The sequence below is a fragment of the Oryx dammah genome, unplaced genomic scaffold (genome assembly GCF_014754425.2).
Source record: "Oryx dammah isolate SB20612 unplaced genomic scaffold, SCBI_Odam_1.1 HiC_scaffold_29, whole genome shotgun sequence".
Taxonomy (NCBI): Eukaryota; Metazoa; Chordata; class Mammalia; order Artiodactyla; family Bovidae; genus Oryx; species Oryx dammah.
This window is the reverse complement of record NW_024070213.1, coordinates 59,321,574-59,346,556: the sequence shown is the minus strand read 5'-3', so window position 1 is coordinate 59,346,556 and position 24,983 is coordinate 59,321,574. Positions and strand designations below refer to the sequence as shown.

At 38.0% G+C, this 24,983-nt stretch overlaps 1 protein-coding gene across 1 annotated transcript; it reads right to left on the bottom strand.

Annotated features, from left to right (window-relative positions):
• Nucleotides 1-9,229: 9,229 nt before the first annotated feature.
• On the bottom strand, nt 9,230-14,711 carry LOC120857377 (olfactory receptor 6C2-like). Its single transcript, XM_040232821.1, has 2 exons — nt 13,954-14,711; nt 9,230-9,407 (listed from the first exon to the last, which is right to left on the bottom strand). Exons 1-2 carry the CDS (start codon nt 14,709-14,711, stop codon nt 9,230-9,232), a joined length of 936 nt encoding a protein of 311 aa, XP_040088755.1.
• Nucleotides 14,712-24,983: the final 10,272 nt, after the last annotated feature.

Sequence of the window (24,983 nt, the reverse complement as noted above, 5' to 3'; positions counted from 1 at the left end):
TTGATCGCTGAAAAAGGCTTTCTTATCTCTCCTTGCTATTCTTTGAAACTCTGCATTCAAATGGGAATATCTTTCTTTTTCTCTTTTGCTTTTTGTTTCTCTTCTTTTCGTAGCTATTTGTAAAGCCTCCTCAGACAGCCATTTTGCTTTATTGCATTTCTTTTTCTTGGGCATGGCTTTGATTCAAGTGTCCTGTACAATGTCAGGAACCTCCATCCATAGTACATCAGACACTCTGTCTATCAGATCTAGTCCCTTAAATCTATTTCTCACTTCCACTGTATAGTCATAAGGGATTTTATTTAGGTCATACCTAAATGGTTTAATGGTTTTCCCCACTTTTTCCAAGTTCAATCTGAATTTGGCAATAAGGAGTTCATGATCTGAGCCACAGTCAGATCCCAGTCTTGTTTTCACTGACTTTAGAAATCTTCTCCAGTTTGGCTGCAAAGAATATACTCAGTCTGATTTCAGTGTTGACCATCTGGTCATGTCCATGTATAGAGTCTTCTCTTGTGTTGTTGGAAGAGGGTGTTTGCTATGACCAGTGCATTCTCTTAGCAGAACTCTATTAGCCTCTGCCCTGCTTCATTCTGAACTCCAAGGCCAAATTTGCCTGTTATAGTTTCAGTTCAGTTCAGTTCAGTTCAGTTCAGTTCAGTCACTCAGTCATGTCCGACTCTTTGCGACCCCATGAATCACAGCATGGCAGGACTCCCTGTCCATCACCAACTCCCGGAGTTCACTCAGACTCATGTCTATCGAGTCCGTGATGCCATCCAGCCATCTCATCCTCTGTCGTCCCCTTCTCCTCCAGCCCCCAATCCCTCCCAGCATCAGGGTCTTTTCCAATGAGTCAACTCTTCCCATGAGGTGGCCAAAGTACTGGAGTTTCAGCTTCAGCATCATTCCTTCCAAAGAAATCTCAGGGATGATCTCCTTCAGAATGGATTAGTTGGATCTCCCTGTAGTCCAAGGGACTCTCAAGAGTCTTCTCCAACACCACAGTTCAAAAGCATCAATTCTTCGGCGCTCAGCCTTCTTCACAGTCCAACTCTCACATCTATACATGACCACAGGAAAAACCATAGCCTTGACTAGACAGACCTTAGTCTACAAAGTAATATCTCTGCTTTTGAATATGCTATCTAGGTTGTTTATTACAGTATATTATCTATAATTCACTGTACTCTACAGTAAATCCTTGTAGCCAGTCTATGTTTGATGCAGGGTGCAGGATGCTTGGGGCTGGTGCACTGGGATGACCTGGAGGGATGGTGCATGGTGGGGGGGGGAGGTGGTTGGGAGTTCGGGATTGGGAACACATGTACACCCTGGGCAGATTCATGTTGATGTGTGGCAAAACCAATACAATATTGTAAAGTAAAAAAACAAAAAAAAAATTGTATCCATTTGGGTCATTTTAATGTATTCCTTAGTAGAGGGAGAATAGGAGATGTCAGAAATAAAGTACCAAAATTAGCCTTAGAAAGACTCCCTTTTTTTTTTTTTTTTAAATTTTATAACTGGAAGTTTGTACCTTTCACCACCTTCACCCATTTTGCCCACCTTCACCCATTTTGCCCACCTCCACCCATCGCCACTGGCAATCACGTTTGTTCTCTGTATCTATTAGCTTGGTTGCTTTATTTTATTTTTTTTAAGAATTGAAGTATATGTGAGATCATATATTTCTCTTTCTATGTCTCATTTATTTTACTTAGCATAATGCCCTCAAGTCCATCCATGTTGTTACAAATGGCAAGATTTCATTTCTTTTTTTATGACGGAATAGGATTATGTCACATTTTCTTTACCTATTCTTCCTTTAATGGACATTTAGATTGTTTCCATGTCTTGGCTATTGTAAATAATCCTGCAGTGAATGTGGAGGTGCATGTATTTTTTCAAATTCATGTTTCTGTTTTATCTGGATAAATTCTCAGAAATAGAATTGCTGAGTCATATGGCAGTTCTATTTTTAATTTTTTTTGCTTTTTATATATAGAAATTTTTTATTTCCACCTGAAATAGTTTGTGCTCCCAATTCATTGCTATTTTTTAAAATTTATGTTTTTATCAAAGGATAATTGCTTTACAAAATTTTGTTGTTTTCTGTCAAACCTCAACATGATTCAGCCATAAGTATACATATGTCCCCTCCTTTTTGAACATCTTTCCCATATCCCTTCTGATCATACCTCTCTAGGTAGATACAGAGCCCCTGTTTGAGTTTCCTGAGCCATACAGCAAATTCCTGTTGGCTATCTATTTTACATTTGGTAAGTTTCCATGTTACTCTTTACATACATCTCAACCTCTCATCCCCTCATCCCATGTCCATAAGTCTATTCTCTATGTCTGTTTCTCCATTTTTTTTTTTTTTTTTGTAAAGTCGCTCAGTCGTGTCTGACTCTATGACCCCATGGCCTGTAGCCTACCAAGCTCTTCTATCCATGGGATTTTCCAGGCAAGAATACTGGAGTGGGTTGCCATTTCCTTCTCCAGGAGATCTTCCCAACCCAGGGATTGAACCCGGGTATCCTGAATTATAGGCAGACTCTTTACCATCTGAGCCACCAGGTAAGTCTTGCTGCCCTTTAAATAGGTTATTCAGTGCCTTTTTTTCTATATTCTGTATATGTGCATTAGAATACAATATTTATATTTCTTTTTCTGACTCACTTCACTCTGTATAACTCTCTGACTCATCTCACTCATCAGAACTGACTGAGATGGATTCCTTTTTATGACTAATATTCCATTGTGTATATATACCACAACTTCTTCATCTATTCATCTTTTGATGGACATCTAGGTTGTTTCCATGTTCTTATCTATTGTAAGTAGTGCTGCAATGAACAATGGGATGCAGGTCTTTTTCAAACCTGGTTTCTTCAGGGTTATGCCCAGGAGTGGGATTGCTGGGCCTTATAGTGGTTTCATTCCTAGTTCTTTAAGGAATCTCCATACTGTCTTCCACAGTGGATGTATCAGTGTACATTCCCACCAACAGTGCAAGAGTGTTCTCTTTACTCCACACCCTCTCCAGCATTTATTGTTTGCAGACTTTTTGAAGATGGCAATTCTGACTGACTATTTTAACTTATATGCAGAGTACATCATGAGAAACACTGGGCTGGAAGAAGCAAAAGCTGGAATCAAGATTGCCAGGAGAAATATCAATAACCTCAGATATGCAGATGACACCACCCTTATGGCAGAAAGTGAAGAAGAACTTAAAAGCCTCCTGATGAAAGTGCAAGAGGAGAGTGAAAAAGTTGTCTTAAAGCTCAACATTCAGAAAACTAAGATCATGGCATCTGGTCCCATCACTTCATGGGAAATAGATGGGGAAACAGTGGAAACAGTGTCAGACTTTATTTTTGGGGGCTCCAAAATCACTGCAGGTAGTTATTGCAGCCATGAAATTAAAAGACACTTACTCCTTGGAAAGAAAGTTATGACCAATCTAGACAATATATTAAAAAGCAGAGATATTACTTTGCCAACAAAGATCCATCTAGTCAAGACTATGGTTTTTCCAGTGGTCATGTATGGATGAGAGTTGGACTGTGAAGAAATCTGAGTGCTGAAGAATTGATGCTTTTGAACTGTGGTGTTGGAGAGGACTCTTGATAGTCCCTTGGACTGCAAGGAGATCCAACCAGTCCATCCTAAAGGAGATCAGTCCTGGATGTTCACTAGAAGGACTGATGCTAAAGCTGAAACTCCAGTACTTTGGCCACCTCATGCGAAGAGTTGACTCATTGGAAAAGACCCTGATGCTGGAAGGGATTGGGGGCCAGAGGAGAAGGGGACGACAGAGGATGAGATGGCTGGATGGCATTACCAACTTGACGGACATGAGTTTGAGTGAACTCCAGGAGTTGGTGTTGGACAGGGAGGCCTCGCGTGCTGTGATTCATGGGGTCTCAAAGAGTCAGACACGACTGAGCTACTGAACTGAACTGAATAATGAGTGATGTTGAGCATATTTTGATGTGTTTGTTTACCATCTGTATGTCTTCTTTGGGGAAATGTCTGTTTAGGTCTTTTTCCCACTTTTTGATTGGATTGTTTGTTTTTCTGGCATTGAGTTGTATGAGCTGCTTGTATATTTTGGAAATTAATCCACTGTCAGTTGTTTCATTTACTATTATTTTCTCCCCTAAGCGTTGTTCTTTCTCTTTGTTTATAGTTTCCTTTGCTGTGAAAAAGTTGTTTAGTTTAATCGGGTCACGTTTGTTTACTTCTGTTTTTATTTCCATTATTCTAAGAGGTGAGCCACAGAGGATCTTGCTTTGATTTATGTCATCGAGTGTTTTGCCTATGTTTTTCTCTAAGAGCTTTATAGTTTCTCGTCTTACATTTAGGTTTTTCATCCATTTTGAATTTTTGTTTGTGTATGGTGTTAGGAAGTTTTCTAATTTCATTCTTTTACATGTAGCTGTCCAATTTTCCCAACACCATTTATTGAAGAGGCTGTCTTTGTCCCATTGTCTATTCTTGCCTCCTTTGTCAAAAATAAGGTACCATAGGTGCATGGGTTTATTTCTGGGCTTTCTATCTTGTTCCATTAGTCTATATTTCTGTTTTGTGCCAGTACCATACAGTCTTGATGACTGTAGCTTCTTAGTATAATCTGAAGCCAGGAAGGTTGATTCCTCCAGCTCCATTTTTCTTTCTCAAGACTGCTTTGGCTATTTGGGGTCTTTTGTGTTTCCATATGAATTGTGAATTTTTTTGTTCTAGTTCTGTGAAAAAAATGCCATTGGTAATGAAAGTGTCAACTCCTAGGCAGGTTGATAAGAAGTCTGGAGGTCCCCATGGAGAGAGTGTTCTGGGGTTCTTGAGGAGGAGATAGGGATCTGGAACCCTCAAGGAGAAGGAAAGACAAACTTATTTCCCCCTCTACATTCCTTAGGATTATATAACAATAAAGTATCCTGCTTGAGGACAGTTTCTGGAAGAAACCTTCTGGCTAATCCTGTTATCTTAAAATGTAAATTATGGGAGTGGGTCTAGTAAGGTCTTTACAACCTCCAGACATTCTTTTGAGTTACTGTAATAACTAATTAAAAAGTATATAACTCCGTTGCTAACATTAACAAAGCGGCACTCTTTCTGCCCCCTTCTGATGTCTTTGTGGGAAGCTTTCTCTATCCCTTTTATACTTTAATAAAACGTTATTACACAAAAGCTCTGAGTGATCAGGTCTCGTCTCTGGCCCCAGATTGAATTTTTTTCTCCCAGAGGCCAAGAATCCCTGTCTATTTCATGGTTCAGCAACAACGTTTCAGTAATTTGATAGGGATCACATTAAATCTGTAGATTGCATTTGATAGTATATTGATTTTCACATTATTGATTCTTTCTACCTAGGAACATGGAATATCTCTCCATCTGTTTATATCATCTTTGATTTCTTTCATCAGTGTCTTATGATTTTCTGTGTATAGTTCTTTTTTTCTCCTTAAGTAAGTTTATTCCAAGATATTTAATAGTTTTTGTTGCAATGGAGAATGGGATTGATCCCTTAATTTCTCTTTCTGACTTTTCACTGTTAGTATATAGAAATGTAAGGATTTCTGTGTATCAATTTTACGTATAAAGTTAGGTTGTCTATTCAATGTTTTTCTTGTTTCTTGAGGTAGGATTGTATTGCTATAAGCTTACCTCTTAGGTCTGCTTTTGCTGCATACCATAGGCTTTGAGTTCCCTTATTTTTTTCCACTTAGGGTGGCTGAGTTTTCTATTATATGGTGTTAACTTTCTTTCTAGGGCTTCCCTGGTGGCTCAGAGGTTAAAGCATCTGCCTCCAATGTGGGAGACCCGGCTTCGATCCCTGGGTCGGGAAGATCCCCTGGAAAAGGAAATGGCAACCCACTCCAGTATTCTTGCCTGGAGAATCCCATGGACTGAGGAGCCTGGTGGGCTGCAGTCCACGGGGTCACAAAGAGTCGGACACGACTGAGTGACTTTACTTACTTACTTACTTAACTTTCTTTCTTGCTCAGGGTATTTTAGTGTTGCTTTTTCTCTATTCACTCTATCTTTAGGAAGCTTTCAGTTATTTCATTTTCCTACTGAATACAGAGTGATCAATGCAAATTCAGTTATTTGATAATTTAATTTCTAAATAATTAACCTCTTTAAAATAGAACAGGTACCACAATCATGGAATGAATAATAATTACAAAAGTTATAATGTAGGAGTTTCTGCAAAGAGTTATGTGAGAAGCTGAAAAATTTATTTAGAATAAATACCTTGGTGTGTGAAAGCCAAAGTTAATGGTCTTGAATAGATTCAAGCTCATACAATTTGGTGAAAAGAAAAAAGTTAGAATGAGCCTGTACCCTCAGAATCAATATCTTATATATTGGTCAAAGGATCCTAATTAGGACAGAGTATATAAGTAAGACCTGATTGAAGGGACATCTAGTGCTCAAGGTGGCCCAATTTTTAATATGGATTCCTGCATTTGTTCAAAGTCATTGGTCATATCATAGTGGCATTTTTGAGCCATTGCCCTGGTTTCATTAGACCTTTCCTGAAAAGTCACACTTGCTATACTCATACATTCAGTTCTAAATACCAATTCATAGATAATTTAACTTTTATCTACCTTCCTAGGGAGAGTGTTCATATGCTATTGACCTTACTTTTTGTCCAGAACTTCCTGCTCTTCATTGTTTTATGTTAAAGTATATCTGTTTTTTGTAAATATTATATAAATACAAACTATTTTCTAATATAACAAATGTTTTCAATTTTTTATAAATTATGAATGCTTATAGTAAGATGGAATGGTATATTTTATATAATTTTTCCCTTAAAATCACGAAAGATTTTTCAGTTTTCACAAATTAATACTTTCACTTGGTATTTGTAACTTTCCTAAAGTGTCCATTAAAGACATTTTAACATTAAAATGGGCATCATAAGGCATCACACACTGTAACAAACACTAGCATTGGAGTCAGATATAAATAGATTTGCACCAGGAAATTACCTCTTACTAGCAATTTGGAAAACTCAGCAGGCCACAGGACTGGAAAAAGTCAGTTTTCATTCCAATTCCAAAGAAACGCAATGCCAAAGAATGCTTAAACTATCACACAATTGCACTCATCTCACATGCCAGTAAAGTAAAGCTCAAAAATATCCAAGCCAGCTTCAGCAATATGTGAACCGTGAACTTCCTGATGTTCAAGCTGGTTTTAGAAAAGGCAGAGGAACCAGAGATCAAATTGCCAACATCCACTGGATCATCACAAAAGCAAGAGAGTTCCAGAAAAACATCTATTTCTGCTTTATTGACTATGCCAAAGCCTTTGACTGTGTGGATCATAATCAACTGTGGAAAATTCTGAGAAAGATGGAAATACCAGACCACCTGACCTGCCTCTTGAGCCACCTGTATGCAGGCCAGGAAGCAACAGTTAGAACTGGACATGGAACAACAAACTGGTTCAAAATAGGAAAAGGAGTATGTCAAGGCTGTATATTGTCACCCTGCTTGTTTAACTTCTATGCAGAGTACATCATGAGAAATGCTGGGCTGGAATCAAGATAGCTGAGAGAAATATCAGTAACCTCAGAAATGCAGATGACACCATCCTTATGGCAGAAAGTGAAGAGGAGCTAAAAAGCCTCTTGATGAAAGTGAAAGAGGAGAGTGAAAAAGTTGGCTTAAAGCTCAACATTCAGAAAACTAAGATCATGGCATCCGGTCCCATCACTTCATGGGAAATAGATGGGGAAACAGACTTTATTTTTTTGGGCTCCAAAATCACTGCAGATGGTGATTGCAGCCATGAAATTAAAAGACGCTTACTCCTTGGAAGAAAGTTATGACCAACCTAGATAGCATATTCAAAAGCAGAGACATTACTTTGCCAACTAAGGTCCGTCTAGTCAAGGCTATGGTTTTTCCTGTGGTCGTGTATGGATGTGAGAGTTGGACTGTGAAGAAAGCTGAATGCCAAAGAATTGATGCTTTTGAACTGTGGTGTTGGAGAAGACTCTTGAGAGTCCCTTGGACTGAAAGGAGATCCAGCCAGTCCATTCTAAAGGAGATCAGCCCTGGGTGTTCTTTGGAAGGAATGATGCTAAATCTGAAACTCCAGTACTTTGGCCACCTCATGTGAAGAGCTGACTCATTGGAAAAGACCCTGATGCTGGAAGGGATTGGGGGCAGGAGGAGAAGGGGACGACAGAGGATGAGATGGCTGGATGTCATCATCGACTCTATGGATGTGAGCTTGTGTGAGCTCCGGGAGTTGGTGTTGGACAGGGAATCCTGGCGTGTTGGTATTCATAGGGTTGCAAAGAGTCTGATATGACTGATTGACTGGACTGAACTGAACTGAGCAGTGTAACTCTGCTGAGCTTTAATTTACTTACCTGGGAAGATAAAACGCCTTTTAAATGTGTTTTCTATATATTAAAATGTAATAGGTGTCTAGTAATTTTCTAATTGTTAGCTGCTGTAATCATTGTCATCATGATATGAAAATGGACATGTAAAGAAACAGTATTATCAGTTCTTGATTTAGATTTAATTTTAATGTTAAACTCATTTCCCGTAAACCATCCTTCTCTTGGGTTAATTGTTTAAAATCAAGGATGGAATAACCTAGAATGGTGCTTCTTTGGAGGGACTGATGCTAAAACTGAAGCTCTAATACTTTGGCCAGCACATGCAAAAAGCCAATTCATTGGAAAAGACCCTGATGATGGGAAAGATTGAAAGAAAAAGAAGAGCATGGCAGAGGTTGAGATAGTTGGATGGAATCACCAACTAAATAGACATGGATTTCGGCAAACTCTGGGAGATAGCAAAGATCAGAAAAGCCTGACGTACTGCAGTCTGTGGGGTTGCAGAATCTGACACGACTGAACAACAACAACAACAACAACAGAATGGTCCCTGGAATAAGAAAGGCCTCAAATGCTGAGGTGGGAATAGGCAAAAAGCACAATTAGTAAATCTATAATATTAAGATGAAGTCATTGTTTCTGTTGGTGGTTTTATTAAGACTTGGTAAATTGCAAAATTATTCTTTTGTTCCATGGCACTCTATTACTGTGTTTTCTCACTGATACATGTAATCCCTATAAAGCTTCCTCACTATGTAGGAAAGCCTTAAAAGTTTAAAGACAGAGGTTGAGGATGTTTGATCTATTCATGAAAATTTGATTCTTCCACTATAGAAAATTCCCTTACTTTATTAGGAACAATGCAAATCTGTTGATAGCATCATCAAAGGTTTGTTTAACTTGCTTATTTCTCAAGGTGTAAATCAAGGGGTTCATGATAGGAGTATTGAAAACAGTAAGTACTGCCACACTCTTATTAATAGCTACTGATTCCTTTGCTGAAGGTTTAACATAGATGAAATACAGCCTCCAAAGGTGATGGAAATCAAAATCAAGTGGGAAGAATATGTAGAAATTGCCTTTTTCCTTTGTTGGAGAGAAGAAAATTGTAAAATGGTCTTGATGATATATATATATATAGGATAGAAAGACACACAGAAGGGTCATGATAAAGGTCAATGCTTCACAGACTATGTTCCTTTGCTCTATGAGCCATGTTTCTGAGCATGAGCTCTTTAAGAGATCTTATCTTTAAACATGAGATCTGCATCACACACAAAATGATCAATAACATTCAGTTCAGTTCAGGTCAGTAGCACAGTCGTGTTTAACTATTTGTGACCCCATGAACTGCAGCACACCAGGTCTCCCTATCCATCACCAACTTCCAGAGTTTGCCCAAACTCATGTCCCTCAAGTTGGTGATGCCATCCAACTGTCTCATCCTCTGTTTTCCCCTTATTCTCCTGCCCTCAATCTATCCCAGCATCAGGGTCTTTTCAAATGACTCAGCTCTTCTCACCAGGTGGCCAAAGTATTGGAGCTTCAACATCAGTCCTATCAATGAGCACCTGGACTTATCTCCTTTAGGATGGACTGGTGGTTCTCCTTGCAGTCCAAGGGACTCTCAAGAGTCTTCTCCAACACCACAGTTCAAAAGCATCAAATCCTCGGTGCTCAGCTTTCTTTATAGTCCAACTCTCACATCCATACATGACTACTGGAAAAACCATAGCCTTGACTAGACAGAACTTTGTTGGCAAAGTCATGTCTCTGCTTTTGAATATGCTATCTAGGTTGGTCATAACTTTCCTTCCAAGGAATAAGCGTCTTTTAATTTCATGGCTGCAATCACCATCTGCAGTGATTTTGGAGCCCAAGAACATAAAGTGACACTGTTTCACTGTTTCCCTATCTATTTGCCATGAAGTGATGGGACCAGATGCCATGATCTTCGTTTTCTGAATGTTGAGCTTTAAGCCAACTTTTTCACTCTCCTCTTTCATTTTCATCAAGAGGATCTTTAGTTCTTCTTCACTTTCTGCCATAAGGGTGGTGTCATCTGCATATCTGAGGTTATTGATATTTCTCCCAGCAATCTTCATTCCAGCTTGTGCTTCATTCAGTCCAGCATTTCTCATGATGTACTCTGCATAGAAGTTAAACAAGCAGGGTGACAATATACAGCCTTGACATACTCTTTTCCTATCTGGAACCAGTCTGTTGTTCCATGTCCAGTTCCTAACTGTTGCTTCCTGACCTGCATACAGGTGGCTCAAGAGGCAGGTCAGGTGGTCTGGTATTCCCATCTCTTTCAGAATTTTCCACAGTTTATTGTGATCCACACAGTCAAAGGCTTTGGCATAGTCAACAAAGCAGAAATAGATGTTTTTTCCTGGAACTCTCTTGCTTTTGTGATGATCCAGTGGATGTTGGCAATTTGATCTCTGGTTCCTCTGCCTTTTCTAAAACCAGCTTGAACATCAGGAAGTTCATGGTTCACATATTGCTGAAGCCTGGCTTGGATAATTTTGAGCATTACTTTACTAGCATGTGAGATGAGCACAATTGTGTGATAGTTTAAGCATTCTTTGGCATTGCCTTTCTTTGGGACTGGAACGAAGGCTGAGCTTTTCCAGTCCTGTCACCACTGCTAAGTTTTCCAAATTTGCTGGCATATTGAGTGCAGCACTGTCACAGCATCATCTTTTAGGATTTGAAAGAGCTGTACTGGAATTCCATCAGCTCCAGTAGGTTTGTTTGTAGTGATGCTTTCTAAGGCACACTTGACTTCACATACCAGGATGTGATCCAGGTGAGTGATCACAGCATTGTGATTATCTGGGTCATGAAGATCTTTTTTGTATAGCTCTTCTGTGTATTCTTGCCACCTCTTCTTAATATTTTCTGTCCATACCATTTCTGTCCTTTATTGAGCCCATCATTGCTTGAATGTTCCCTTGATATCTCTAATTTTCTTGAAGAGATACCTAGTCTTTCTCATTCTATCATTTTCCTCTATTTCTTTGCATTGATCCCTGAGGAAGGATTTTTTTTTTTTTTTGGAAGAGTTTCTTATCTCTCCTTGCTGTTCTTTGGAACTCTGCATTCAAGTGGGTATATCTTTCCTTTTTCCCTCTGCTTTTCACTTCTCTTCACAGCTGTTGGTAAGGCCTCTTCAGACAGCTATTTTGTTTTTTGCCTTTCTTTTTCTTGGGGATGGTCTTGCTCCCTATGTCTTGTACAATGTCATGATTCTCTGTCCATAGTTAATCAGGTACTCGGTCTATCAGATCTAGTCCCTTAAGGCTATTTCACTTCCACTGTATAATCATAAGCAATTTGATTTAGGTCATACCTGAATGGTCTAGTGGTTTACCCCACTTTCTTCAAGTTATGTCTGAATTTGGCAATAAAGAGTTCATGATCTGAGCCACAGTGAGCCCCCAGTCTCAATAATATTTGGTTTAGTTCAGTCGCTCAGTCGTGTCCGACTCTTTGCCACCCCATGAATCGCAGCACGCCAGGCCTCCCTGTCCATCACCAACTCCCGGAGTTCACTTAAGTTCACGTCCATTGAGTCGATGATGCCATCCAGCCATCTCATCCTCTGCCGTCCCTTCTCCTCCTGCCCTGAGTACCTTTCAGCATCAGGGTCTTTTCCAAAGAGTCAGCTCTTCACGTGAGGTGGCCAAAGTACTGGAGTTTCAGCTTTAGCATAATTCCTTCCAAAGAAATCCCAGGGCTGATCTTCAGAACGGATTAGTTGGATCTTCTTGCAGTCCCAGGGACTCTCAAGAGTCTTCTCCAACACCACCGTTCAAAAGCATCAATTCTTCGGTACTCAGCTTTCTTCACAGTCCAACTCTCACATCCATACATGACCACAGGAAAAACCATAGCCTTGACTAGACGGACCTTAGTTGGCAAAGTAATGTCTCTGCTTTTGAATATGCTATATAGGTTGGTCATAACTTTTCTTCCAATGAGTAAGTGTCTTTTAATTTTATGGCTGCAATCACCATCTGCAGTGATTTTGGAGCCCAAAAAAATAAAGTCTGACACTGTTTCCACTGTTTCCCCGTCTATTTGCCATGAAGTGATGGGACCAGATGCCATGATCTTAGTTTTCTGAATGTTGAGTTTTAAGCCAACTTTTTCACTCTCCTCTTTCACTTTCATTAAGAGGTTCTTTAGTTCTTCACTTTCTGCCATAAGGGTGGTGTCCTCTGCATATCTGAGGTTATTGATATTTCTCCTGGCAATCTCAGAGAAGGCAATGGCGCCCCACTCCAGTGCTCTTGCCTGGAAAATCTCATGGATGGAGGAGCCTGGTGGACTGCAGTCCATGGGGTTGCTAAGAGTCGGACATGACTGAGCAACTTCACTTTCACTTTTCACTTTCATGCATTGGAGAAGGAAATGGTAACCACTCCAATGTTTTGCCTGGAGAATCCCAGGGACAGGGGAGCCTGGTGGGCTGCCATCTATGGGGTCGCATGGAGTGGAACATGCCTGAAGTGACTTAGCAGCAACAGCAGCCTGGCAATCTTGATTCCAGCTTGTACTTCATCCAGCCCAGCGTTTCTTATGATGTACTCTGTATATAAGTTAAATAAGCAAGGTGACAATATACAGCCTTGATGTACTCCTTTTCTTATTTGGAACCATTCTGTTGTTCCAACTCAAATAATGTGTAAAACAGTGCTCCCATAACCCTGTTTGTACTCTCCTGTGCACCCATGTTCTTTTATAAATGATTGCTCTACTTTTCTTTGAATTATTATTTATGAAATCTTCTATGTACAACTTTACTATGATTGTATAGATGTGGATTCAAAAGAATATTTGCTTAATTTTGTCTAGTATTTCTGTCTGTCCTAATAGTATTATGTATTTTCCTCTATTTTCTCAGTATTAAGAAATGCTTATAGCTTTTTCATGTATTTTGAATTATGTGGTTATTTATTCATTTAAAATATTTACATAAAATCACTCATTACATGTGCTTAGATGTTATTATTGTACATGTTTCAGAAGAGTTCAAATTTTTGCATCCTATACTTTCCCTTGCAGTGAATTTTATTATATGATAAATAATATTATGAAGCTAATTTCTTTCCAAAAGAAAAATTTTAAAGAATTTGACATGCACACTATCATATATTGATTTCAATAATGAGAGTACACACAGCTTGAGCAGGTTTCAATGGAAGCTGCATTTAAGAAGTGTTCAGAAAATTAACATGACAAGTATATATTATTAGAAAGAAACTTCAGAATATTCATAAAGGTTCAAACTTCAAAATTCAAAAGCTTAAAATCTTCAGATATAAAACGTTTTTTGATATTATTCTTGTTTTGAAGATAATATCTAAAAATATTATTATGTTTTTCTTAGGAACAAGGCAATTCTTTTGATTGAGCCCTTAAAGGCGTTCTTAACTTGATTATTTCTCAAAGTATAAATAAATGGGTTCAATGTAGGTAAAATAGACGAAATGATTAGTGAAACCACTTTATTAATGGTCACTTCTTCCTTTGCCGTAGGATTCATTTAAATGAAAATGCATGTGCCATAGGTGATGGAAACCACAATCATGTGAGAAGAACAGGTTGAAAAGGCCTTTTTCCTTTGCTGAGTAGAAGGAAACTTAGATATTGTCTTGATGATACAAGCGTATGACAGAAATACACAAGTAAGAGTCATATTTAGGGTCAGCACAGCACAGATTATAACCGTCTGTTCCATCAACCATGTGTCTGAGCATGAAATTTTCAATAAAGGAAATGCATCACAGCCAAAATGATCAATCTTGTTTGAGTCACAAAATTTTAGATTTAAACCGAGACTAAGTGGTGGGATTAACACACACAAACCAGCCATCCAGCAAGAGATGATGAGAGTCCAGCAGACTCTGCTACTTATGACAGTCACGTAGTGCAAGGGTTTACAGATGGCCACATAGCGGTCATAAGACATGGTAGCCAGCAGAAAAAATTCTGTTACTCCACACAGATCAGTAAAAAATACTTGAAGGGCACAAGCATTATAGGTAATGACCCTGTCACCTGTGGCTATGCTATACAGGTATCTGGGGATACAAGAAGATGTGAAGGAGATCTCCAAGAAGGAGAAATTTTTTAAGAAAAAGTACATTGGTGTTTTCAGATGGGAATCCACAAAGGTGAGTGTGATGATGGTGAGGTTTCCAGTTAAACTCAGTGTGTAGGTGAGGAATAAAAAGATAAAAATCAGAACTTGCAGCTTAGGGTTGTCAGTCAGTCCCAGCAGAATGAATGTTGTTACTGTACTGTTTCTCATCACTGACTCCTGACTTCTTTCCAATCTGTATGTGATATTCAGAGAAATTTGCTGATTTAAAATTTCATGTATTCAAATTTTTTACTTCATCATATACGATTTATATATATATATATATATATATATATGTATGTATGTATGTATGATTATCAGGTCAGTCTCTCAGTCGTGTCTGATTCTTTGTGACCCAATGGACTACAGCACGCCAGGCCTCCCTGTCCCATCAACTCCCAGAGTTTACTTAAACTAATGTCCACTGAGTCAGTGATGCCATCTAACCATTTCATCCTCTGACCTGCCTTCTCCTCGTGCATCAATCTTTCCCAGTATCAGGGTCTTTTAAAATGAGTCAGTTCTTCGCATCATGTGGCCAAAGTATTGGAGTTTCAGCTTCAGCATCAGTCCTTCCAATGAATATTCAGGACTGATTTCCTTTAGGATGGACTGGTTGGATCTCCGTGCAGTCCAAGGGACTCTCAAGAGTTTCCTCCAACACCACAGTTCAAAAGCATCAATTCTTTGGTGCTCAGCTTTCTCTATAGTCCAACTCTCATCTCCATACATGACTACTGGAAAAACCATAGCCTTGACTAGATAGACCTTTGTTGACAAAGTAATGTCTCTGCTTTTTAATATGCTGTCTAAGTTGGTTGTAACTTTTCTCCAAGGAGTAAGTGTCTTTTAATTTCATGGCTGCAATCACCATCTGCAGTGATTTTAGAGCCCACAAAAATAAAGTCTCTCACTGTTTCCATTTTTTACCCATCTATTTGCCATGAAGTGATGGGAGCAGATGTCATGATCTTAGTTTTCTGAATGTTGAGTTTTAAGACACTTTTTCACTCTCCTGTTTCACTTTCATGAGGAAGCTCTTTAGTTCTTCTTTGCTTTCTACCATAAGAGGGTGTGTCATCTGCATATCTGAGGTTATTGATATTTCTCCTAGCAATCTTGATTCAGCTTATGCTTCATCCAGCCCAGCATTTCTCATCATGTACTCTTCATATAAGTTAAATAAGCAAGGTGACAATATACAGCCTTGATGTACTCCTTTCCCGATTTGGGACAAGACTGTTGTTTTAGGTCCAGTTCTAACTGTTGCTTCCTGACCTGCATACAGATTTCTCAAGAGGCAAGTCAGGTGATCTGGTATTCCCATCTCTTGAAGAATTTCCCACAGTGTGTGGTGATCCATACAATCTAAGACTTTGGCATAGTCGATAAAGCAGATGTTTTTCTGGAACTCTCTTGCTTTTTCGATGATCCAACGGATGTTGAATATTTGATCTCTGGTTCCTCTGCTATTTCTAAATACAGCTTGAACATCTGGAATTTCATGGTTCATATACTGTTGAAGCCTGGCTTGGAGAATTTTGAGCATTACTTTGCTAGAGTGTGAGAAGAGTGCAATTTTGTGGTAGTTTGAGTAATCTTTGGCATTAGCTCTTGTTGGGACTGGAATGAAAACTGAACTTTTCCAGTCCTGTGGCCACTGCTGAGTTTTCTAAATTTGCTGGCATATTACCAGTTGAGCTATCAGGGAAGCCCATATATGATTATATCTGTACACATATTTACATTTTGTGTTTATCCTGAGCTTAGGATTTTCCCAAGTGACTAAACTGTTGAGGAAGTGTAATTTTATGGTTAATAATATTGTTTTTTACTCTCAATAACTCTCTATTCAAAAAATAAATCACAAAATTTCAACTTTGATTTCATATCTCTTCTTAAAACTTTGGGTCTTTTTCAAATAACACTGTTAGTATAAGAGAGACTCTAGAGCAAAATTTGAGGTCTTTGTTCCAAAAATATTTTTTTGTTTTCTCATTTTAGGTCGTGTCCTTAGTTGGTCAGTCATTTCCAACTCTTTGTGAGTCCACAGACTGTAGCCCACCAGGCTCCTCTGTCCAAGGGATTCTCCAGGCAAGAATACTGGAGTGGATTGCCATTCCCTTTTCCAGGGGATCTTCCTGACATAGGGATCAAACCCAGGTCTTCTGCATTGCAGGAGGATTCTTTGCTGTCTGAGCCACCAAGGAAGCTCTTGTTTTTATGTTGTGCTCTTAATTCTTATGGTCAGCATTAGCTCTGCTAATCACCTCCCCCACCCGCTGCTACACAGTCCACTAGTTTTTCTGAATTTGTGCCTTAATTTTACTGAATACATGTGTTACCTTTTGCTGACCCAGTGGTGGATGACTGCCTTTGCTTTCCTCTGCATATTTCAGTAAAGGAACTACCTTACATGATGTTGCACCATAAGGAGTAAAACATTTCTAATATATCAATCAGTGTTTCAAATCTTCAGATTTTGTGACATCAGTTAACAGAAACTAATTTATCCTTGTGAACCTAGTTTGTTTTGTGCCCTGATTCTTTTTTTTAATATAAATTCATTTATTTTAATTGGAGGTTACTTATTTTATTGTTTAATGTAGTGCATTCTCTTCTTACTGAGGTTGAGGCAGAATTGATTGTGCTTCTTCACTGAAGTTTATTTAGCTCCAGTGTTTCTAATAGAAAAATTGTTAACTGAGGATTATGGTTTAATTGAAAGTTAGAACCTTAGGAAATTTAGTCTCCCATTCAACAACTAAAAATATTTATAATGAATTGTGATGTAGAGGGGATAGACATATATATATATTTATACCCCACCTACCTTCCTTTCATCTTTTCTCTTAATCTTTCAGACGATGTGTGCTGTATTGTGAAAACTTACTCAGCCCTTCAATAATTGAGCATTATTAAATTCTCAGAATATATCTGTTTTTTCCAAACTGTTATGACTTATTTTATAATAAAAGTTACTAAAAAGATTGAAACTATAGGGTAAGCATCTAATTTCTGATGATTTTTCAAACAAATGTTTGAAATGAAAACAGCCACCTGTAATGGCACTATTTTTAATTTGAGGTTGAATATTTTTCTGTCCTCTTCATTATAGAGGATTGGAATACAAAAGTAGGAAGTCAAGAGATACCTGGAGTAAAAGGCAAATTTGGCCTTGGGGTACAAAACAAAGAAAGGCTAACAGAGTTTTGCCAAGAGAATGCACTGGTCACTGCAAATACCCTCTTCCAACAACACAAGAGAAGACTCCACACAGGGACATCACCAGATGGTCAATATCAAAATCAAGTTAGTTATATTCTTTGCAGCCAAAAATGGAGAAGCTCTATACAGTCAGCAAAAACAAGACCAGGAGCTGACTGTGGCTCAGATCATGAACTCCCTTATTGCCAAATTCAGACTTAAACTGAAGAAAGTAGGGAAAACCACTAGATCATTCAGGTATTACCTAGATCAAATCCCTTACAATTATACAGTGAAAGTGACAAATAGAATCAAGGGATTAGATCTGATAGAGTGCCTGAAGAACTATAGATGGAGGTTCATGACACCATACAGGAGGCAGTGATCAAGACCATCTCCAAGAAAAAGAAATGTAAAAAGGCAAAATGGTTGTCTGAGGAAGCCTTACAAATAGCTGAGAAAAGAAGAGAAATGAAAGGAAGAGGAGAAAAGGAAAGATATATCCATCTGAATGCAGAGTTGCAAAGAATAGAAAGGAGAGATAAGAAAGCCTTCCTCAGTGATCAATGCAAAGAAATAGAGGAAAACAATAGAATGGGAAAGACTAGAGATCTTTTCAAGAAAATTAGAGATACCAAAGGAACATTTCATGCCAAGTTGAGCACAATAAAGTACATAAATTGTATAGACCTAACAGAAGCAGAAGATATTAAGAAGAGGTGGTAAGAATACACAGAACTGTTCAAAAAAGATCTTCATGACCCAGATACTCATGATGGTGTGATCACTCACCTAGAGTCAGATACCCTGGAATGCAAAGTCCAGTGGGCCTTAGGAAGCATCACTGCAAGCAAAGCTAGTGGAGCTGATGGAATTCCAGTTGAATTATTTTGATCCTAAAAGATGAAACTGTGAAAGTGCTGTACTCACTATGCCAGCAAATCTGGAAAACTCAGCTGTGGCCACAAGCCTGGAAAAGTTCAGTTTTCATTCCAGTTCCAAAGAAAGGCAATGCCAAGAAAGTTCAAACTACTGCACAATTGCACTCCTCTCACATACTAGCAGAGTAATGCCCCAAATTCTCCAAGCCAGGCTTCAATAGTACATGAATTATGAAATTCCAGGTGTTGAAGTTGGATCAAGAAAAGGCAGAAGAACCAGAGATCAAATTTTCAGCATCTCCTGGATCATCAATAAAGCAAGATAGTTCCAGAAAAATATCTAATTTTGCTTTATTGACTTTGCCAAAGACTTTGACTGTGTGGATCACCACAAACTGGAAAATTTTTTAAGAGTCGGGAATACCAGACCACCTGACCTGTCTCCTGAAATATCTGTATGCAGGTCAGGAAACAACAGTTAGAACTGGACATAAAACAACAAGCTGGTTAAAAATCAGGAAAGTAGAACATCAAGGCTGTATGTTGTCATCCTATTTATTTAACTTATATTCAGAGTGCACCATGAGAAATGCTAGGCTTGATGAAGCATAAGCTGAAATCAAGATTGCCAAGAGAAATATCAGTAACCTCAGATATGCAGATGGCACCACCCTTATGGTAGAAAGTGAAGAAGAACTAGAGAGCTTCTTGATGAAAGTGAAAGAGGAGAGTGAAAAAGTGGCTAAAAACTCAACATTCAGAAAACTAAGATCATGACATCTGCTCCCATCACTTCATGGCAAATAGTTTGGGAAAAATGGAAACAGTAAGAGACTTTCTCCTTTTGGACTCCAAAGTCACTGTAGATGGTGATTGCAGCCATGAAATTAAAAGGCGCTTGCTCCTTGAAAGTAAAGTTATGACCAACCTAGACAGCATATTAAAAAGCAGAGACATTACTTTGTCAACAAAGGTCCGTCTAGTCAAGGCGATGGTTTTTCCAGTAGTCATGTATGGAGGTGAGAGTTGGACTATAAAGAAAGCTGAACACCAAAGAATTGATGCTTTTGAACTCTGGTGTTGGAGGAAACTCTTGAGAGTCCCTTGGCCTGCACGGAGATCCAACCAGTCCATCCTAAAGGAAATCAGTCCTGAATATTCATTGGAAGGACTGATGCTGAAACTGAAACTCCAATACTTTGGCCACCTGATGTGAAGAACTGACTCATTTTCAAAAACTTTGATGCTGAGAAAGATTGGAAGTGCTTGGAGAAGGATGAAATGGTTGGATGGCAATATTGATGGGGTGAACATGAGTCTGATTAAGCTCCAGGAGTTGCTGATGGACTAGGAAGCCTGGTGTGCTGTAGTTCATGAATTCTCATAGAGTTGGACACGACTGAATGACTGAAGTGAACTGAAATGATCTTTCTATCCATAGTGACCCTGAATATTTACTACTTAGATTAGATGCAGGTTTTTTTTTTTTTTAATTTACATATGCCTTCCCAGCAATGACATGTTTTCATTCTAAAGATCAGGATTTCAAAAACCTATAAGTACATTACAAATATAAACTATTACTGGAATTCTTTTTTGGTTTCCTGAGGAAAATATAACCTAGATCCTACAAGGGAAATTATAATCAAATAGACATGCTTTATCATACTTACTCTTTTTTTTTAAACTCTCCAGAAGGCAAGTGTAGAAGGAATATACCTCAACATAATAAAATACATATGCAATAAACCCACAGCAAACATTATCCTCAATGGCAAACAATTGAAAGCATTTTCTCTAAAATCAGGAACAATACACGAGTGCCCACTCTCACCACTACTCTTCAACATAGAATTGAAAGTCCTAACAGCAATGATAGAAGAAAATGCAATAAAAGGAATTCAGATTGGAAAAGAAGTAAAAGTCTTCTTGTTTGCAGATGACATGATTCTCTACATAGAAAACCCAAAAGATACCACCAGAAAATGACTAGAGCTAATCAATGAATATAGTAAAGTTGCATGATATAAAATTAATACACAGAAATCCCTTGCATTCCTATCATACTTACTCTTTTTTTTAAAAAAAGTAAATCAGAGCTTCTGGGGGTAGTTTAAACATAGAAAAATTAATACTGCACTTTTAGCAGTCGTATTTGATTAAAGGTATTTATGTCTTCACATTCACTGGCACGTCTAGGAATGCATAGAGCTCCCTTTGTTTATCATGTCCAACAAACTGGAAGAACTTTCTTGAAATGAGCTTTATAGTATTATAAAGCTCCAAATGCTTTATTTCTATCTCCATCATTGAAACACAAATATATTATAGTAAGAGCTGAGTAACTCTCTCAACTGCTGGAGGAGATGCATGTTAAATCAGAAGGACAGAAAAAAAAAAACTTTTTCAGTAAGTGCCAAGAGTGATTTTCTTTTTAATATGCAGAAAATTCCACTGAGAGAGAGAGAGAGAAAAAAAAAAGCGAGTGGTCCTTGCTGATCTATAGTCGAGAGTCATTACCTAATTTTCTGAGTAATGAAGTTTGGCAAAAACACAATGAAAATAGGCTTTAATGGGGACTATGTCCTTGGAGAGAGGAGGATGTTACAGCAGCGTTTGACACAGGTCAGGAGGACAATTATATCAATTACATAAATCATTTAAAAAAATTTTCACATCTGGCAAGACATCTTGAAGATTTTAATTATTATATGAATAAGATATTTAATTATATACATGTTTTATTATTATTAGACAATTTCAATCAGATAATAGAAAGGAAAAGTTTATAAAATTACACAAGGCTACTGCTTACATTATAGACCTTATCCTTCCAGATATTTCTTTTCTCAAAATACATCAACTATATTATAAAAATTATTCAAAAATATGTTTAAAATTTTCCACCATATCTTGTAATTGGATACAAAACATGCTTTTATGGTTGCACAATAATATGCATGCATTTAATGCTACTGAATTTTAAGCTTAAACATGGTCAAAAGTATATATTTTATTATGTATGAGTGTGTGCTCAGTCATTTCAGTCATGTCAGACTCTGCGCAACCCCTTGGACCATAGTCTGCCAGGCTCCTCTGTTCATGGGAATTTTCTGGCAAGAATACTGGAATAGTCTACCTTGCTTTCCTCCAGGGGATCTTCCCAATCCAGGGATCTGACCCATGACTCCTGTGTTTCTTGCATTGCAGGCAAATCCTTTACCACTGTGCCCCAGAAAGCCCCCTTTGTTATGTATACTTCTCAATAATAAAAACATACAGTTTCATATATTCAAACATATACTAATTTATCACCTAGTATCAATTTGCTTTTTCCAATCATTCGCTATTAATAATGTTCAGTCAATCAGTTAGTTGTGTCCCACTCTTTACGACCCCATGGACTGCAGCACGCCAGGCTTCCCTGTCCTTCACCAACTCCTGGAGCTTCCTCAAACGCATGTTCATCGTGTCGGTGATGCCATCACCATTGATAACTTTAGCTCTATGAATATTTTGGCAAGTTTTAAACCAATACCTGAATTAAATGTACAATGTTTTTTATTTTCCACAATTATCATTCATTCTATCAAAAGTAACTTTATGCAAATCTTTTTGCATGTGTGATTTTAACTTCTTGATAAAAATAGTATTTCACTTTTGGAAAATGTATGTTACGAGTCATGTGATTAGTTTATATCAAATGTTTGCCACCATAAACAGGTTTTAATGTACATTATTTTTATTTTATGCCTATTAATATTTTGGTCTTTTCAATATAAATATATATTTCTTTTAAGATTATGTTTTTAAATGTGTCAGTATTGAGTTTCCAGTATTTATCAGTATTTTTATAGCTTTATATAGTCAAATCTATTAATATCAAGTTGTTTTGCTTTTTAACTTTAAGTAGCATATTGAAGTAAAATCAACGTACAATGAACTGCAGTATTAAAGTCACTGTCTGTAGTGACTTTAGAGCCCAAGAAAATCTGTCACTATTTCCGTTTTCTCTCCATCTATTTGCCATGAAGTGATGGGACTTGATGCCATGACCTCCGTTTTCTGAATGTTGAGTTTTAGCCAAATTTTTCACTTTCCTCTTTCACCTTCATCAAGAGTCTCTTTAGTTCCTCTTTGCTTTCTGCCATTAAGGTGGTGTCATCTGCATATCTGAGGTTATTGATATTTCTCCTGGTAGTCCTGAGTCCAGCTTGTGCTTCATCCAACCTGGCATTTTGCTTGAGGTACTCTATATAGGAGTTAGATAAGCAGGGTGGCAATATACAGCCTTGACATTCTCCTTTCTCAATTTGGAAGCAGTCTGCTGTTCTATGTCTAGTTCTAACTGTTGCTTCTTGACCTGCATACGTGTTCCTAAGGAGACAGATAAGGTGGTCTGGTATCCCATGTCCTTAAAAATTTTCCACAGTTTGCTCTGATCCACACAATCAAGGGCTTTAGCATAGTCAGTGAAGCAGATGTAGATGTTTTCTGGAATACAGATAATCAAATATAAAAATTCTCATCTGTGAGTTTATATGGGATCTCTAGGATTGAGGTGCTTTTTGTACAGATCAGTGGTTTCTGGGCTGAGAGTGAAAGTATGTCCAGTCACAATCCCTGTACAGGGAGGACAATAAGAGTGTATACCTCACCTCTTCACATCTCTTTATGTGAGGCAGCCTTTGCGTGGGGGTGATACCCTTATTTTAATGCTGTTCATGCAGTGTTTCCTTTTCTTGTAACAAACTGTAGTTCTAAATACTGTCACTTTGGGTCCTACAAGTCTTTTCTAACAATCATCATTTAAGTTCCACCATAGTGTACTGTGGGCTTCCCTGGTGGCTTAGATGGTAAAGAATCTGCCTGCAATGCAGGAGATCCAGGTTCTATCCCTGGGTCAGGAAGATCCCCTGGAAGAGGGCATGGCAACCTACTCCAGTATTCTTGCCTGGAGAATCTCCATGGACAGAGGAGCCTGGTGGGCTACAGTCCATGAAATTGTACAGTCGGACATGACTGGGCGACTACATCTACTACTACTACTGCTACAGTGCACAGTGCAGCATGCTGTAAGGATTTGTGCATTTTATCTAATCTGTCAACTTAGGTGATGTATTTTTAATAATCTTTTATTTTTCTTTTAATATCTATAAAATCTATGATTATATCACCTCTCTCATTCTTTTTATTTGTAATCATTGGCTTTTACTTTCTTGATTTTCTCTAAGAATCTACTTTTCTGTATTGTTTCCTTCCTTCATTTCAATTTCTTTCAATGATAATTTTTATTATTTTCCCCTCTTACTTTTGATTTGATTGATTTTTTCTAGTTTTGTGGGGAAAATTGAGAATTCTTTAGAGATTTTTCTCCTTTTTAAAAAATAGTGTAATCATTTACTACCATAGATTACCTTTTCAACAATGCTTGGCTGCATCCAAAATATCTTGAGGTGTTGTACTTTAATTCTCACTCATTTCAAAATATCTTAAATAATTCTTTTGATTTCTTCAATGAACCATGTTTTATTTTGATTTATTTAGTTCTATATGTTTGGAGATTTTTCTCATGGTTTTCTGTTGTTTTAAAAGTTCTATTGTGTCATAATTCATACTTTGTATGAATCTGAAATATTTTATAACTTAGAGAAAGATCAGATTCATTATTCATATTTCATGCATTTTTCACCTCAGGTTATATACCTTTAATCTCTAGAAGTACAATTTAAGTGTTTCTAATATATTTCATGAACAGCAGACAGAATTTTAAGACAGCATTACCCTGGATTTTCCAGAGAGACAGAACCAATAGGGTATACACAGTGAGGAATTGGAAGTTGTCTCATGAGCTTACAGAGGATTGCAAGTCCAACATTTGTAGGTGAGACTAGGGATAACTTTTGTTTGAGTTCAAGGGCAGTTTGCTAAAGAATCTAAAGAGCAGATTTGTAGATAAAGCTTGAAGGTGATCTGCTGTAGAACTTTCTCACTAGGGGTAGGCTGAATGAAGCCCACTCCTTCATGGAGGACAATTTACTTTGCTCAAATTCACCAATTTAAATGTTCAGTTCAGTTCAGTGGCTCAGTCGTGTCTGACTCTTTGAGACCCCATGAATTGCAGCATGCCAGGCCTCCCTGTCTATCACCAACTCCTGGAGTTCACTCAGACTCACATCCATCGAGTCAGTGATGCCATCCAGCCATCTCATCCTCTGTCGTTCCCTTCTCCTCCTGCCTCCAATCCCTCCCAGCATCAGAGTCTTTTCCAATGACTCAACTCTTCACATGAGGTGGCCAAAGTACTGGAGTTTCAGCTTTAGCATCATTCTTTCTAAAGAAATCCCAGGGT